The 16,306-nt window shown below is 39.8% G+C and overlaps 3 protein-coding genes across 11 annotated transcripts in view; 1 reads left to right on the top strand and 2 right to left on the bottom strand.

Annotated features, from left to right (window-relative positions):
• The window catches only part of LOC145495129 (uncharacterized), a 66,043-nt gene that overhangs the window by 14,126 nt on the left and 35,611 nt on the right, over positions 1–16,306 (top strand). For 5 of the 9 annotated variants that reach the window (XM_081474701.1, XM_081474702.1, XM_081474705.1 and 2 more), the window contains 6 exons: positions 372–502; positions 1,293–1,377; positions 2,023–2,064; positions 2,533–2,662; positions 3,151–3,380; positions 4,066–4,707. In XM_081474701.1, the coding sequence (XP_081330827.1) occupies positions 372–502; positions 1,293–1,377; positions 2,023–2,064; positions 2,533–2,662; positions 3,151–3,380; positions 4,066–4,584 (1,137 nt within the window). In that variant the 3' untranslated portion in view covers positions 4,585–4,707. Of the gene's footprint in view, positions 1–371; positions 503–1,292; positions 1,378–2,022; positions 2,065–2,532; positions 2,663–3,150; positions 3,381–4,065; positions 6,334–16,306 lie in introns of those variants that run through there. The other 4 variants (XM_081474709.1, XM_081474703.1, XM_081474708.1 and 1 more) reach the window with 2 other exon arrangements.
• Positions 6,434–8,999, bottom strand: LOC145495139 (uncharacterized). The gene is made up of 2 exons (XM_081474719.1): positions 8,524–8,999; positions 6,434–7,290 (listed from the first exon to the last, which is right to left on the bottom strand). Exons 1-2 carry the CDS (start codon positions 8,731–8,733, stop codon positions 7,090–7,092), a joined length of 411 nt encoding a protein of 136 aa, XP_081330845.1. The 5' UTR covers positions 8,734–8,999; the 3' UTR covers positions 6,434–7,089.
• On the bottom strand, positions 10,344–14,707 carry LOC145495133 (somatostatin receptor type 2-like). The gene has a single exon (XM_081474714.1). The coding sequence runs from the start codon at positions 13,060–13,062 to the stop codon at positions 12,109–12,111; it is 954 nt and encodes a 317-aa protein (XP_081330840.1). The 5' UTR covers positions 13,063–14,707; the 3' UTR covers positions 10,344–12,108.

The raw sequence follows: 16,306 nt of genomic DNA on the forward strand, positions 1-16,306 counted from the left end.
CGTGACGTACTCTAATCTTTTGTCCTGAGGGTGGGTTAGCGCTGTATGCCTCATCCACGCTACGTCGGAGGAATTTCAAAACGGAGGTTTGACTCTGAAAACGCATCAAAAGTTTTCCGTCCACACCACGCCGGAGGTACTTAAAAATGCAACAATCACCAGTTATTTTGGATTTGTGTTTGAGGAAAATTTGGTCAGGGAAATAATATGATTATCGTGACGCCATATGGACGCTGCCTTAAAAGACATTTTTCAACATTCGCCATGAGGGTGAAATACATGTATCTTCATCATATTAATTCAAAATTCATACTTAATCAAACTCTATGTTCATTATCCATGTAGTTCTTGTGAATTTTATGTGTACACAGGACGACAAACCGCTTGGAATAAACTTTTGTATGTCGGATGTGAAAAGCTGCAACATGGACGATTTGCCGGCCTTGTTACGCCACGATTACAATTTCAAGCAGGCGAAAAGCTTGCTTGAGACGTGGAAGAGGTAAGGCGTGGTTTGGAACAAAAAAAAGTAAGTTTTTAGTAATTCGCCTTTGGTCAGATACATGTAAAAGGCGCGGTGACGTTGTAATTGACGCGTTTTAATCCGGATTGAGTGGTCAGCGAGCAACAAGTTACGCCGCTCCTTCTTGCATAAGGCGACTGCGCCCGCGTACCAGCGGCAATCAAAACCGAACTGTCCTACCGAAACGACACGGTAATAGTCGCAGCTACCAAAATAAAGACAATGTTTCTGTTGTTTTGGCCACTTCTAATACTTAACTCGAGAATTCCGGGTTTAATTTGGCGAGGAACAAGATAATTTGTTAAAAATAACATAACTATCTTCTTACCTGGCGACACTAGACGAAATACGGGTGAGTTGCTGAACGCGGGCGACCCACGTTTAGCGCCAAATTAAAAGCTTGGAGAAGCAAAATGTGCCATATATTTTTTCTCTTTTTTGCAATCTGATATCGTTTTTGGAATCATACGGCCCTTTACGTGAATATTCAATGCCATCCCAGTGAGAATATACTTGCCCGCCTTCAATGCCTTTCCTGTTAACATACATTCGCGTCAGGACAGGACAGTTTTTTCCGGCCTGCCGAACCCTGATTGGTCAATTCAAATTTCAGGTGCGCCAGCCGTATGCAAGGCTGTCCTAGCTCCCCTGGTCACGCGCCTCTCCTTTGAGTCACAGTGGTCACCCTTGTGGGGGTTTAAGATATGACTGAAGAGGCTAAAAAGGTTACTGATATTTTCATTGCGCTGATGTTCTCGTCGCATTTCAGGATGGGTGAAGGAAAGAAGCGCATCCTCCGAAAGTCGGCGCTGATATTTGATAATCCTCTGGAGGCTTACGAATGCGCAAGAAAGGTATGCATATAAGTACCGTTGTTGTAACTAGTTGGATAAAGTGCTATGCCCGAGACTTTCGTGATTTTTGGTTCTGTTCACGAGTAGGCGTCAGAATTACTCTTTTTGAACAGGAGCTTTTGTTTGCTATCATTAACGGAATGCTAAAATGAGCGTGTTTCCTTGTACCTCTTTATTAGGGAGTTTAAGAAGCCACGACGGCGACGCCGAGGACAACGTCGATTAAAAACTGATTTTATATTTTACCTTTGAATCTCGCGATACTCTCAAGTCATTTACTTTGTTTATCACTGTCAAAACTATCACAAAACTAATTCCGGAACACAGCGATAAATTTGAAATAGAAATTTAAAAAATTAGCCCTCGTGGTTCACGTTCTTCAGACAACGCAGAATTTGGTCATTTCAGTTGCTGTTTTGCAGAGGACGGCAAAGAAATGTTCCAAGAATTATAACGCATGTGTACAGCCATTGTCCTGCTCATTAAATCTTTTGTTATGCAACGTTACCGCTGCCGTTGCCGTCGTTTCTTCAGTAAACTCTCTGTTGGCTATCCATTAACGCGCTCACATTGTGAGAAGGTGACGATTCTGACGTTAATGTAGCAATCTGACGGTGTATGCATGTATCTTTTTTTTTTTTTCAGGGTATAACCAGAGAATCAAGTTATGTGCGACATCCATCAAAGGTTGGTAACGCTCATGAGGTGTTAAGTCTCAACGTGATTTATTGTTGCCCGTTCCTTGCCCGTTTCTACGTACAAGTGGATACGCTATCTGCAAGGAGAGCCACTGTTCCTTTTTCCTACAACTAACCTTTCAGCACTTTGTGTGTTCATGAACTCCATTGCACTTACATAAACAGGTATCTTAGGCGAAGTAATAGTAAACAAAAGTGTTGAAAAAAAAATTAACCAAAGTCCAAACGCTTGGGGTTCGGCGGATCAAATTAAACTGTTCGTTCAATGTTTACAGAGAGTACACTGTTTCGGTAGACACTTTTGTTATATTTCGCATATAGTTGGGATATACAATATAAAGTAATATTGTTGACATATTATGAGAAAGTCCATATGAGAAGTTGTATAGGACAAGTAAACAAGCCAACAGTCAAAAACAGTGTATCTACAATAACATGTGTCGTTTTTCTACTTTAGGAAACTCAAATTCAAAATGTCATCGATACTGCGGAAGAAATTGGAGGAAAGGTTCGTGTAGTTAAGAAACCGAGGATTACAGGAAACAAAAGAAAAAGAAAAACTGATTGCACCAGGGAGCTAAGTGATGGTAAGTATGCTGCGAATTTAAGGAGTCCACCACAAGCTTGAGTAACAAGCGGACAAAAACTTTGTACCGAGGTTATTTACACTGTATTGCAAACTTCTGTGCGACTGTTTTAAATCATTTCAAAAGAAATCATTCCTAACAACGCCATGGTCGAAAACAAATTTTGAAGTTCATATGAAACACGTACTGGTGAAATGAAACTGATGATGAAATTTTACTTGTGTTTGCACAATTTCTCTGAATTTTGAAATTTATTTTCTCGAGTTTTCATGGGAAATTGTTTTTGGTATTGTCTCAGGCAACTGTTTATATTTTTACCGTTTGGAAAATGCAAAAAGGACTGTACTATGCTTAAAACTATTTCTGGTTCAAGATTTTGTCCATTAAAAGCTGAAATTGCTCGATCTCCTATCAGATTTCGTCTTGGAATTTTCAGTAATCTGTTTAAGAGGCCAGTATTTCATAACTTGCACAATTTCCTTCCTTAGGCCTGTCATCGTCCACTTCCCCCCTCTCGGGCAGCACTGCATCTACTGACACTACCCAAGAGAGTACCTCGAGTACAGCCAGCGATGAAAAGTCTTGTTACCAGGCCGTGAGGGCTGATGGGATACCCTTATGTCTGTTTTGCAAGGGCCCGGTGGATTTTGTGGATAAATTGAAGTGCTCCGATTGGGACGCAAGATTTTGTTCGTATGATTGCAAAAAGGAATATCAGGTAGTTAATAATAATAATTTGATACTTAATTGCCAAACAGGGGCAAATGATACGACAATTTCCTGGGTAAGCTTCTGGGAAATCCGAGAGTTGTTGAGTACATCTTTGTCATGTACCTTTCCACGTTCATTATAGCTCTCGACGACAGTTTATATTCACTTTGCCATTAATTTCTTTGAGATACTGTTCAAAAGAAGCAGAGAGTAGAGTGGAGCTTTAAAAAATCGCTAGAATATTATAGTAAGCGGCCACCCCTTGTTAAGCGGCTAGTTATCAAAGTCCTGAAATTATTGTCAGTAAAATACTGCCAATAAAACCCCTGTTATCTGGTCACCTCTATAAAGCGGCCGTGGCCATCTTTTGTACGTCCAGATAAGGATTTTCCTATTGTCCTTGACCCTATTTAACGGCCATCTAAAATTTAATACACGTAGTTTAGCTTTGTTTTGGAACAGGCGCAGTCTGATCAGAGACCAAAATAGAAAAGGGACGACTGGTAAAACATTCAAGCACACTTTTATCTTGATGTGTCGACGTTATTCCATGTTCACTATGAAATTGATCTGATTGTAAAAAAAATAATAAAAAGTAAAAATTAAAAATAAATATAAAATAAAATAAAAAGTACACCAAGCCCTATAGAGCGAACAGCCCCTACACTGACCACCTTTCTTTTGTCCTCCAGGTTCGTGTCAGCGGTACAGCTGTAAGGAGGGCACTGTTTGAATCAGAGCGAGGCATCTGCCAGCTGTGTTTCCTGGACGCTCACAGCTTGTACCAAAGCGTCACAGTTCTGAGCGTCCGCAATCGACCGGCGTTCTTGGCGCGAACGCCTTATTCCGCCCTCCCACAGAGGACGCTGAAAAAGATGGTCATGGAACCAAAAGAGGGAATGGTAAGTGGAGCTAACGCTTCTAGGCAACAGCTAGTCTGCTCACTTTCCTCCTTTCCGCCGATGTGGAATAACAACACGTCCATGATTGCTGGGAAGCTTAGTGTACCAATGCAAAGTAGTCTTAGCAACGTCTCCCCACTTTCCATTTCCCGGGAAACTCCAATTAATGGACTCCGATCTTTTGCCTCTCCTATCCCTCTCATAACAGAACGTAACAGAGCAGAGCGGAGTGGAGCGAAGCGAAGCGAAACGCAACCCAACGCAACCCAACGCATCACAGTGCAACTCAGCTTCGAAGACTTAATTTGATTATGTACTTTTTGCTTCCTTCGTTTGTAGTTCTGGGAGGCGGATCATATCACGCCCGTGTCTGAGGGGGGTGGGGAGTGTGGATTAGACAACTACAGAACCCTGTGCGTCATGTGCCATAGGAAGGCCACCGAGGAATTAAACCGAAGGCTCAAACAACAGAAAGTTCTTCAATACTCTGCTGGATATGCAGACATTTCGACGTTCTTTCGGCCGCTTAGCTGATGACAAATAGAACTGCCTTCGAGTCGCAAGCCACGTGAAATGAATGTATTGAATTGACATATACCTGTGGGGCGTTTCTAGTCAAGGAGTCTCAAACAACGCAAGGTCTTGTAACACGCCGCCGGGTACGTGCATATAGTGACGTTCTTTTGACTACGTATATATGGTGACGTTCTTTCTCTCGCGGAGAAATTTGAAAACGGCGTTTTCACTCTGAGAATGCATCAGTTGTTTTTCATCCAAACTACGCCGGATAAAATTGAGAAGGCAGCGATCATAGGTCATTTGGATTTTTGATTGAGGAGGACTCGGTCAGGGAAATTACATGACTGTCGTGACGTCATCGTTTTCGAAAAGCTCCGTTTTCAAAATGTTTTCTGTCCACACTGAAACGCAAAGCCGGTGTTTTCAAATTCCTCCGGTTTGAAGAGCGTTTTCGAAAAGCTCCGTTTTCGTGACGGATTAGTGTGGACGGTAGACCTAACCGTGGAAATAAAGTTGCGTTTTCGAATTTCTTCGGCGTAGTGTGGAAGGGACCTTGAACTCATAATCGAAGAAGGCGTTCGTGAATTCCAAGTGACGCAAAATGTATGTCATGAAGTGCATTTGTGCCCTTCCCCTACGCGGCGCTGAATATAGGAACACCTCATCTAGGTACAGCCTGAATGTACAGCAGTTGGAAGGCGCAACTGCAGATCAACGAAGTCTAAAAGCGAAGATAATTCAGATTAACAAATACGCGCTCTGCGGTATTAGAACTAAAACAAAATAATACCACATTGTAGCTTGTACTACGTTGTAAATCCGCGCATGTATATGTCGTGTTTATTGCCATACGTTTTAAAGTTCTTATGTTGAGAGAGAGAACCGAGGAATTGTCGTCATATTTTTATGTTTAGTGCAGGCCACTATCATTGTTGAAACTGTCGTTGTTAATGTTGCTTAAAGAAGAAAAAAATCGTTTTTCTTTCACGACCGGCCGACCGACCGACCGCGCGATCTTCGAGTAACTGAAGGCTGTTTCGTTCTGGATAGAAAAGAGATTTCTTAACTGCAAGATAGTTTTCCATAGGGAGGAAATCCCTGGTTTTTTAAGAGCATTTTAGTTACGTTTTATGCCGAAAAATGATTTAAAACACAACAGTGTCGTGTAATTCTGAGTTGAAGAGTATACGAAAAGAGAGAGAATTATTAAGTATATTTTTATTCCTATATATTTTAGGCGAGATGATTATTTGAAAGTATTTAATATCATTAGGAAGGTGTTTTATCTTTTTGTACTTTCGGTTCGCATGTTGGTTACAAATGTCTCAAAAAAAATGTAAATTAAAGTTCCCCTTTTCCTTATTCTTCTAAATCATAATTTTGCAGGAAAATTTATTGAATAGTTGATGACAGATAGTAATGAAATTATGTATCATTAATATATCGGAGTTTCCGTGCAAAAACGATAGTATGAACGATATTGAAAATGTTACAATTTATAGAATTATGTAAAATAAAGTTAAAATGAATTTAATCTTATATTGACTGGTGTAAATGTCGATAATTACATGTTTTTTTGTTTTGTTTTGTTTTGTTTTGTTTTTTTGTTTGTTTGTTTGTTTGTTTTTTAATTTAGGTAATTCGGGTTTCTCAACGGGAACAGATAACCTTTCTTAATATAACATTTTAGAGGTTCCTGTAAAAAGACCTTTTCCCCCGATTTTCTCCATCTTGAATTTCACAACGCGCTTTGTAAACAGTCCAACGGTCACAATTAAAGCCAGCTTTGTAACATTTACATACGAAGTATTGTCGAAATCGTTCGCATAATGTTCGCTGCCGGACAAAATGTTCACGCAAGTTCCGTCGTCATCTTTCGAGTTTCGTACAATGTTCGTAGTTTTTTTTCCACAACTTCCGTGACCACTCAGTTCGTACAATGTTCGTAACAGTTCGCACAATGGTCGTACTCGCTCACATCGTGTTCGTTACCTTGCGCAGCGTGCGCGTAACCGTTCGGGCATTGCTCGTAACCGAACTAAGCACATCGTTTTCTTTCGTAAAATGTTCGTAGTGTCTTTTTTGACGCGTTCGTGTCTAACTCAAGATGGAGACATCGAAAGTTTGGAAGGTCTAGGAAGCTGGATAAATTGTAAACTAATGTTTTAATCTGATGCAAGGTTATTTCTTTGTTGCACCGCGGAATTTTACTAAGTTAGCAATTTTTATAGTTCATTTAAACATCATATAGCTTTGCTCGACAAAGGGAGTCGAGGCGAACAAATGAGTTCTTTGTTACATGTATGATATACTTCTACCAAACGTAGGGCGAATAGTAGGTCCTGGAATCGAGTGTCGGAAGGAAGGTTCTTTCATTCGGTCTGTACTGCCTTCCATGCCCTCGAGTAAGCTGTTCTCGCTTTTAATTCGTTGGATCGTTGCTCTCAGTTGAATGAACTGCCGTGTTAAGTACTTGTCTTGGTGTCGCATGTCAGACTGAAAACATAAAGGAAACGTACACAGTTAAACAAACGAGTACGATTTTTTTGACGTAAAAATTAAAGCTTACATTGTTCACGCTGCCAAAGCGTTATAACGCGCGATGTAACGCTCGATGTAACGCGCGATCAATCACGCATCCTTCCTGCGAGCGACGCGTGCGCGAGAACAAGCGGGCAAGCGAAGCGTTTCGCGAAATTCTTTATTCTTCTTTGTTTTCCGTCCGCAGTGCGATTAAGACCGGAAAGTTAAAAGAATTGAACAAGGGATAACTTCTGACCTTTTGGTCAACAAGCTGTTGACATCCTAGCGAAGCAAAATATCTTTTTAGACGCCGTGTTGACAGACAGAGTTGGTATTTTCAACAGCACGCAATTAACGCCGCTTTATTTGCTTAAAGGATTACAAGACCAATTCCCCAAATCTGCCTGCTCTTGTGCGTTAGTTAACAAAGTAACTAATGTAGTCAGCTTTAATTTACATAAACAGCTCCATGGCTGGTTACATATTTCGGTTGCTAATTTACACAAGAGAAGCTAGTCAATAATGGTATATTGTACTCTCTGTATTCAGTGATAGACTCCACTCTTGTTTTAATCTTTGTTCACAGACCGGTTTATGTTCACTGTTCAATAATTGAACGCGTCCGACTTTCGCAAAATGCACAATTTGAATCTTGATGTGTTTAATGTTTTTGCCTTACGAATACTGTAATTACAGTTTGTTTTGCTTGTGTGATGCTCACTGAGCGATCAGATAAATAGAAATCGTCTTGGGTTATTGATTTTGAATTAGTCGTCAATTCAATCATTCAATGTAAAGGCTTCGAAGACTAAACAACAACTACAAATCTAAAATGTGCGATAAGTTTTAAATTTCTTTTGAGAGTGCAGGTGAATTTTTTGCTGTCCTCAAGCACGGCCTGGCCTGCTTGAGTGAAATGCGAAACCATGCATATCACTTGTTTGTTGCAGTGAGACTGTTGAGTCGTCATTGTAATCAAGACTGCTGGTAACATAAACGACCCCACCATGGAGAAACAATTAGGTAAATAAGTTCCGTATGGACCTGTCGTAGGATTATAATCTTTGCTATGTTACCAAACTACGTTTGCTCCAATTTTGTTACATTCTGAGAATAGATCGCGAAAAAAAAAAATTCAGAAAGTGGAATATTATCTCAAGGCCATGTTTAAAATTGTTGGTGTCTTATCAAGGGCTAGGGTCTCACCAATTCCTTTCGTATCCACAATATGGCGGCTTCTAAGCGAGCTTCTCTCTCTTCGCTGGTCCCGTCGGAGTTAATAACGGGCTTAGGATCCGCTTTAGGGCTTTGGATTTCCACTTCATTTGGGGATCTAGACTTCAACATATTCCATGTGTACACTTGCATATATGGAAAAGAGTGTCGTTTGGCGAGTTGCAGATGTTCGTCATCCATTTCTGTTTCTCGCTAAAAAAAAAAACCGTCACTTTTGAACCGTAAAACTAGCGAAGAAATCTTTGATTTTTGTCGTGCGCTTCTCTGGTCAAGGATCACGCTTGTGAGCGAACTCTCTCTGTACCGTCTCCTTTTGTTTGTGTTCTCGACAGTGGTAGGCGAATATTTGCATATTGAAAGCAAAACATCCTTGGCGATAGGCAGGCTGACATCTGTCGCAAGATTATAATCTTTTCTTTGCCGCAAGAGAGAAACGTGATCAATTATAGTCTGCGTTAATTTATACCAATAAGAAACACGAAAATGAAAATACGATTGCTAAAAATTTCCGCAATCGAATTTAACGTGGGAAATAAAAAGGTATACCAGCTTATACGAGATTTTTGTTTTAAATCTTTAATAGTCGAATAAGAGAAGATAAACTCGAGTGTTTTGAAAAGCATTTTTCACAACAAATATAGCTACTTAAAAAACACCTGCCAAGGATCGAAAATGCGTGCGACTTAAAGAAATTTTCCATTCAACCCTACAGTAACTAATATCCGCTTATTGACATGACAAATTGTTTTTTTGGAAAATATCGCGAATTCATGGAGCAATTCGAAGCGAAACGTGTGTTACTACATGTAGAGGCTAATAAATAAACTTTCTTGCCGAATAAAAATCGTGAAAAATACCCACATTTGAAGGCATTGTTATTTTTCCTTTACTTGATGTAGGCAAAATTTTCTCGCTTTTGTTTTGCATGACAAAGAGAAGGATGTTCTTAAATTTCGAAACAGAGGACGAGAGCGAATTTTCCTTTTTTGTTTCTCTAATTTTTTTGCTTTCTTTTCGTGGAGTGGGAGGAAGAAATATTTCCATGCGAGCCAAGCGGCTCATAAAGCCGGAGCTTATCCCGGTTTCAGTAGCATGAAGCGACCAGGAGTATTTCTACTCCCCCCTGGATGGGATGCTTGTCCATCGCAGGGTTACCCCCAGCATTAAATTCGCCGGCAACCATTTATACACCTGGATGAAGGGAGGCACTGTGAGAGTAAAGTGCCTTGGCCCAAGAACACAACACAATGTCCCCGGCTAGGGCTCGAACCCGGACCGCTCGATCCAGAGACGAGCGCACTAACCATGAGGCCACCGCGCCTCCCCATTTTCCCTTAGCCTTGCTCTATATTTCCCTGTCTCCATGCGCTTTGCCAAGTAAAACCTTCTCAACCATCAGACTTACATCGAAAAACTACTTTTACGTCAACATGGTGGAACAGACTTCCGAATGATTACAGTCCGTGATTAGTGAGGTCAAAAATACTTTTTTATTAGGGCTGCTGATATAAATTTTAAGCTCTAGTTAATAAATTATATATTTTCAAGGGACAAGGATGGTTAAGGAGGGAGAGGATTAACACGAATTACAAACAACGAACTTGAAAAATTCAGGCTAAATTTTTCAAGATGCGCAATCCGTGACGTAGCTGCTTAATTTATTTCCTTTATGATTACCTAGAGGGTGTGGTCTGTATTGTTTCATGAAGATTTTAAAACTCTATTTTGGTTCTGTTTCTCTAGTAATCACTATTTTTTCTTTTAACGTTTGGGAAGGGTTTTTTTTTTTTTTTTTTTTTTTTTTTTTTCCGCGCTTCACTGTTAACATTCAATTGTGAGTGAAATCAGTTCTCTTAAAGTGAACTCTGAAGGGAGAATTCATATTTGTTCAACGCTACTTTCTGTTAGTTTCTATCGATCGTTTCTACCTTTGGATAACTTTTTGTAATACCTCCTCGGCTATCCTTAGTTTGTTTTTTAGTAATTCGAGCGCGCCTCTACAGTATTTACGGTTTTTGTTCTGCATTTCGTGGTCGGATACGTGATCAGCACGTAATATTGCTGTAGAGGTAATGTGGCCGAGTGGTTAAGGCGCCGGGTTTCTCTCCAGCGGTTGCGGGTTCAAGTCCCGCTCTGACGACTAAGCTTGAATTATTTCTCGGTAGACCCAATTTCAACTCCCCGGTGATGCTTGTAAATAGCCACCTGGTCTGCCTTCCGCCAGCTGGGTTTTTTTTAACTCTATCATGCTAATTTGAATTTTTTTGCTTCTTTCAGTTTAAGTAGCATGCCTAAGCGCTAGATAGGTGCGGCTAAGCGCATTGACCACTACAAACATTCCACAATTTTCTAGCTATGCGACCGCGCTCTACATATGATAAAATAATTCCTTCAGCTTTGCAACCGCGCTCGGCAGATGAACAACTTTCCAGAATTATCATTTGATGCATTTTGTCTTCCTTTTCATTGGCCGAGAGCCCACCACGTTACCAGCAAATAACTGCCTACAAAAAATGGTCTGCTCGTGCGTAGACCGTCTTAATGTGTTGTGCTGCAAATAGTATTCTGCTCATGCGTAATTGTAACCACGCTCTTGCGTAAAACATGTCGGGCAGACCGCATCCCTGGAATGTCAGAGGAGGCAGCGTGGCCGAGTGGTTTAGAGCGCTGGTGTTGTAATCTGGAGGTCCCGCGTTGAAGGTCTCCACCCTGCCACTGGCGGGATTTGTTTCTCGGTAGTCTCGAGTTGAAATCCTCGGTCACGCTTTGTAAATAGCCGACTGGTCCGCCTCCTGCCAGTTGGGATTTTAACGATGTTACGTGTATTTGAAATATTTGTTTCCTTTGTGTAAGTGGCATGCCTGTAAACTAGCTAAGCTTAGTGCTTGTATAGCTAAGTACATGGCCACTATAAAGAAAAATTTACATTTACATTTGTCAGAGAGTGATTTAAATATGAAAACAAACTTATTGATCACAGTGATAAAACAATTTTCGAACTTTGTTATAGCAAAATATTGTAATTTTTCGGTTTCTCGCGGATCAATTATTTGCCTCAGCGTTCGGCTTCGGCAAAGAATTGATCTGCTCCTGCTGACAAATCACGGTATTTTGCTCAAAATCGTCCAACAATTGTTAATTATCTGGCGCTTCTAGAATAGAGATTGACATTTCCGCATTGGAGGGCATAGCTTCAGTGATTTTCCGCTTCCTACATAAAAGATCAATACAGCTTTATTTCAACCTTTTATTCCTAATATAATTAACAATTATATTAAGAGCTCGGCATTCTTATGGCGTGATAGTTTACGCGGGCACAGCCCTAGTCAACTGCGACACATAAAAATTCGAGAGCGAATAATCTTATTGTTTTAGTATAAATCTACTGGTTGTTTAAAACTTTAACAACATTCCTCTTCACAATCCTCCTCGAAACGCGTGCAAAGAAGTGGCCTTCTTTTTGTCAATAGCTGTCCATTGCTAGGCTACTCACTGTGTACAACAATAGATAGTGGGTAGATTTACGCCATATTTACGTTACAGTCGGCTATTTTGCTAACGACAACCTATAATAGTCTCTTTGAAGGCTTGCCGATAGTTTGTGCTTTGATAGGCATAAATAAAAGGGTTTAAAACTGAAGAGAGAAGTACAGAACAGAGAGCAAAGACGCTCACTACATTAGGCACTGGTCCACGAATTTCAAGTTCTCTTACAACTGCAAACGGAATAAACGCGAAAGTAAAAACGGAAGTGACAACAATCGACAACTTTACTACCTTCTTCTTGTCTCGTGCGTCGACTTCTCGAGGTATATTCATCGGGACAATCTGTCGTTGAAAATACAACGTGCGTATTATGTGGCAGTAGCAGTAGATAATAATTATGAGAGGAATACCTACGATCATGATAAAAGAAGAGGTCCAGAAGATAAATTTCGTTGTTGTACTCCATGTTCGTTCGCATCGATAATCTGAGTTGTATTCGGAGAAGTAGACCAAAGGAGTAGCTGCTGCTAATGATAAAATCCAAATGGCGATGATAAAATAACGAAGCGTCCTTTTTTCAAACTTGAGTCCACTGCTCAAAGGTTTTACAATGGCATTGTACCGTTCCAAAGCGATGACAGTGAGTGTTAGAATAGAGCATAGCGATGATGGCGGATAAAAGGAATTAATCTTGCAAAGAAATTTACCAAATGTTTTTGCCGGTATAGGAATCGCTCGGGCTGCTCCCACTGTGTAAGCCAAGACGTTTGCCATTAAGTCAGAAGCCGCCAAGTTTGCGAGTAAGAAGTTCGTCTTCGTGTGAAGATATCGTTTCTTCTTTACAACTATGACAACAAGTATATTTCCAGCGATGCCAATCGGTAGAACAACAATTGCTACGAGAAGAAACGTTACCAAACCGAACGTGGTAACTTGCCTTACTTTAGAGGTCGAGTTTGAAGCCATGGCATCGTCAGAGAAGTTCATTCTTTTCAGTTTCTTAGAACAAAACACGACCAACATACCTCTACAAGATGTCTCTAGTAGAGTGTTTTATATTTGCCGAGAACTTCAAGTTCATGTTATTTTAAGACTTTTTGTGGTTTTCATATTTAATACTCCCGAGAATTAACGAGGTAGTTGTGTAATTCTGAGGGCTTCTACACCACTGACGTGTGTCCTCAAAACAGGAAGGAAGGAAGCTAAAAAGCCCTCAAGTTTAAGAGTAGGACGTTTGTGTAGCACGAAGAGCCTGGAAGATATCGTTCCTTCTTCTTAACTAGAAAGTCGCGACTAAGTTTTGCAACGATGCAATTCAGTAGTAGAACAGTGAATTAGCACTTCCAATCTTCCAGCTGCAGCTTATGAACGTCTTAGAAGGCAGCGTTTCTAGTAAACAGTTCATTTTTTTGCTGTATTTCACACATGCACGAGATTTGTATGGGCCCATTACGTGTGACGCAATGATGGCCCTTTATACAGCACAATGTCAATCAGAGTAATTATGGTTAAATTCTTACAATGCCTATTTTCAGTAAATGTTGCACTATTTAAGGAGCCCGCTAAACCACCTTGATGTTTTTCCCTTTTGAACACTACTGCCCGTCGCCCAGGCGACAAAAAGGCTTAAAACAACATGAAAAGAAGAGTATGTATATAATGGTAATTGAACTAAGTGGAGTGCAATTTGGTCTGAAATCATACGCGTGATTTCAAAATTGAACGAGCGCGCAGCGCGAGTTCGATTTGAAATCACAAGTGTGATTTCAGACCAAAATTGCACAACACGAAGTTCAATTGCCACTTTATTAAATCCATTTTGAAATCGCATAATTTTATCACGTTAAGTTTTAGATTCAGTAGCCAGTGTTAAAATAGCGGAACTGAAACGGCTTGACACCTCATTGAGTATGCAAAACGATGTCATCTGACGAAAACTCGTTCGAGCGTAACAAAGAAACAAGCAGTTCTGAAGTCAGAGCGAAAACAGGCTACTTCATACATCAAAGTTCAATTATCGTCCCCTGAATCAATGATGGAAGACCTTCCTTTTCTTCTGTGGATGAGGCTGAGACTTCTAGTTGTCTTTGGAGAAGGAATTTAAAGGTGCAGCTAGTGTAATTCTGCGATGGATTACTTTTGAGTTGCGAAACTCCCTCGGGTGCACGATGCCCAGTGGATAGTTTTTCTCTTTTAAATACCCTTCAATGGTACTCTGCATGATTTTAAGGGATTCCAGCTCGTTATCATCTCCGTTTCTTTTTGTGACCTCGGCGTAGAACTTAATACTAAAGACCTTGTCAAGTTCATGTGGCGTCGTTTGTTCCAAGATATTTTCAAGCTGGCGGGGCACCAGCTTCGGAAGACGTTCGTTCATCATTCACTGTTTTGTGGAGCGGGGCGTATTTTGACTACGTATGTTTATTCACAGCGACAGAGTTGAGCTCCTGTGTTCCTTCGTTTGAAACAACCGGAAACCAGGAAACATCTACCTTCTTGAGATGACCCTGAATCTGTTGTGTGGTTTTCGTTTGTTTATGTTGGACGGATCTTGAGCAGATGCTGAAGAAAAATCGCCAAAATATTCGTCAAAATGAACACTGAATGTTGGAAACTTCCTGTAAAGTAGGTCTTCAGCCTGAAGGAGCTCATAATCGTCATTCAGAAACTGTAATTAATTAAATTCGTCAAAAATTTTGAAAAACAACAACAAAGTTTTAGCAATAATTGTTACAAAATTCGCCACACAATGGCTTTTTGTCTTTCATTTTCCTGAAATTTTAATGCCTTCTTTAAACTAACCTTGAAATCTGATTGGTTGTTTTGTTTTACTGTCCCATTCTCATTGGCTGAGAAAAAGATGCGATTTAGAGCAAAAAATAGTGCGATTCGTGAATAAATCGCACTGCTGAAAGCCAACCAGATTGCAAGGAAAACCAGTGATTTCAAAATGGGTTTAATAAATATATATACATATCATCGCGTAGTCTTAATACTCTTTAGATTCACTCTATTTTAAAAGAAATAGAACCATTAGTACATGAGGTTTTGTGGTCATCTTGTCGCGGTCAATATCAAATGCAGATTTTAAATTCACACGGTTTGAATATATATTAGTTTAGGTGTGAAATTTAAAAAAAAAACGTTTTGCACAAATGGATTCGACTTGTACTACTCGACTACATGTATTTCTTTCAAAATGAGTCACTCTCTACACGAGGAAGGCAAGGGGAGGGAGAGAGAAAATCTATTTCGATTTGTGAGCCTTTTCAGTGTATACCCCATTGAATTAATAACTCGAAATTATTGCGTCGACATTACGTAAAAACTTCTCGGAAACTTGTAGAGCAAAGTAACATTTTCTTATTCCAAGTACCTTTTCCTTTAAACAGAGTGTGTCTTAGGGAGTATCAAAACTCCGAAATGGCGTAACAGAACTGAAGTCACTAAGACTGTCTGCATGACATAACTCCGTAGAGAAGTCGCCCACAGACTTCACTGGCATGAAAAATTATGCATCAATCGATTTAATAATATAGTTTACTCATAAACTTATGCTTTGTGTCAACGCGGCCAACCACATGACCCCAATTAACACAGAAACATGTCTAGCAAAGTAACCGGCAATTATTGATCCCGAAAATACTTTTGAAAAGGCTTGAAAGTAAAAGACATCAATATCTCTTGCTTTAATTACCCTATATTGCTTCATTACGCTTATAGTTCTTTATTCACAAGTCCGCTAAAGCAATATCAGCTTGGTTTGTAATACCGAAGATAAAATCAGGTGTTGATATTCAAAGAAAAGCGATTTCCTTGTGAGCGGATAAAACTGTTTTCAAGCAACACGACGACATCTAAACACAACCGATGGAAATAAACTCAAAAAACGTGACTTCCCAACCACGTCCAAACACAGCTGAGCAACCCATCGCAGACCTCATTAAAAAAAATTAAAAATTAAAAAAAAAATTAAAAAAAGCGATTGACGATTATTTTTGCCATGTACAAAATTACCTTTAAATTGAAGGAAACCTGAAAATAGTAGTTTACTAGAAAAGAAAAACACCAAAGAGATAATAATAAACAATAAGTGAACAAAGACAGTTAAGGATGGAAAGGTTAACACGTAAAACAAACGAGGAACTTGAAACATTTTGGCTAAACTTTTCAAGCGCAACTCCTATAAAAATTTCACAGAGGAACTTTCGCAGCTCAGTTAGAACGAAATAAATGTTTAGTGTTACGTGAGAGAATGTTTGAGAAT

Source organism: Orbicella franksi, chromosome 8 (genome assembly GCF_964199315.1).
Source record: "Orbicella franksi chromosome 8, jaOrbFran1.1, whole genome shotgun sequence".
In the NCBI taxonomy this organism is placed as follows: domain Eukaryota; kingdom Metazoa; phylum Cnidaria; class Anthozoa; order Scleractinia; family Merulinidae; genus Orbicella; species Orbicella franksi.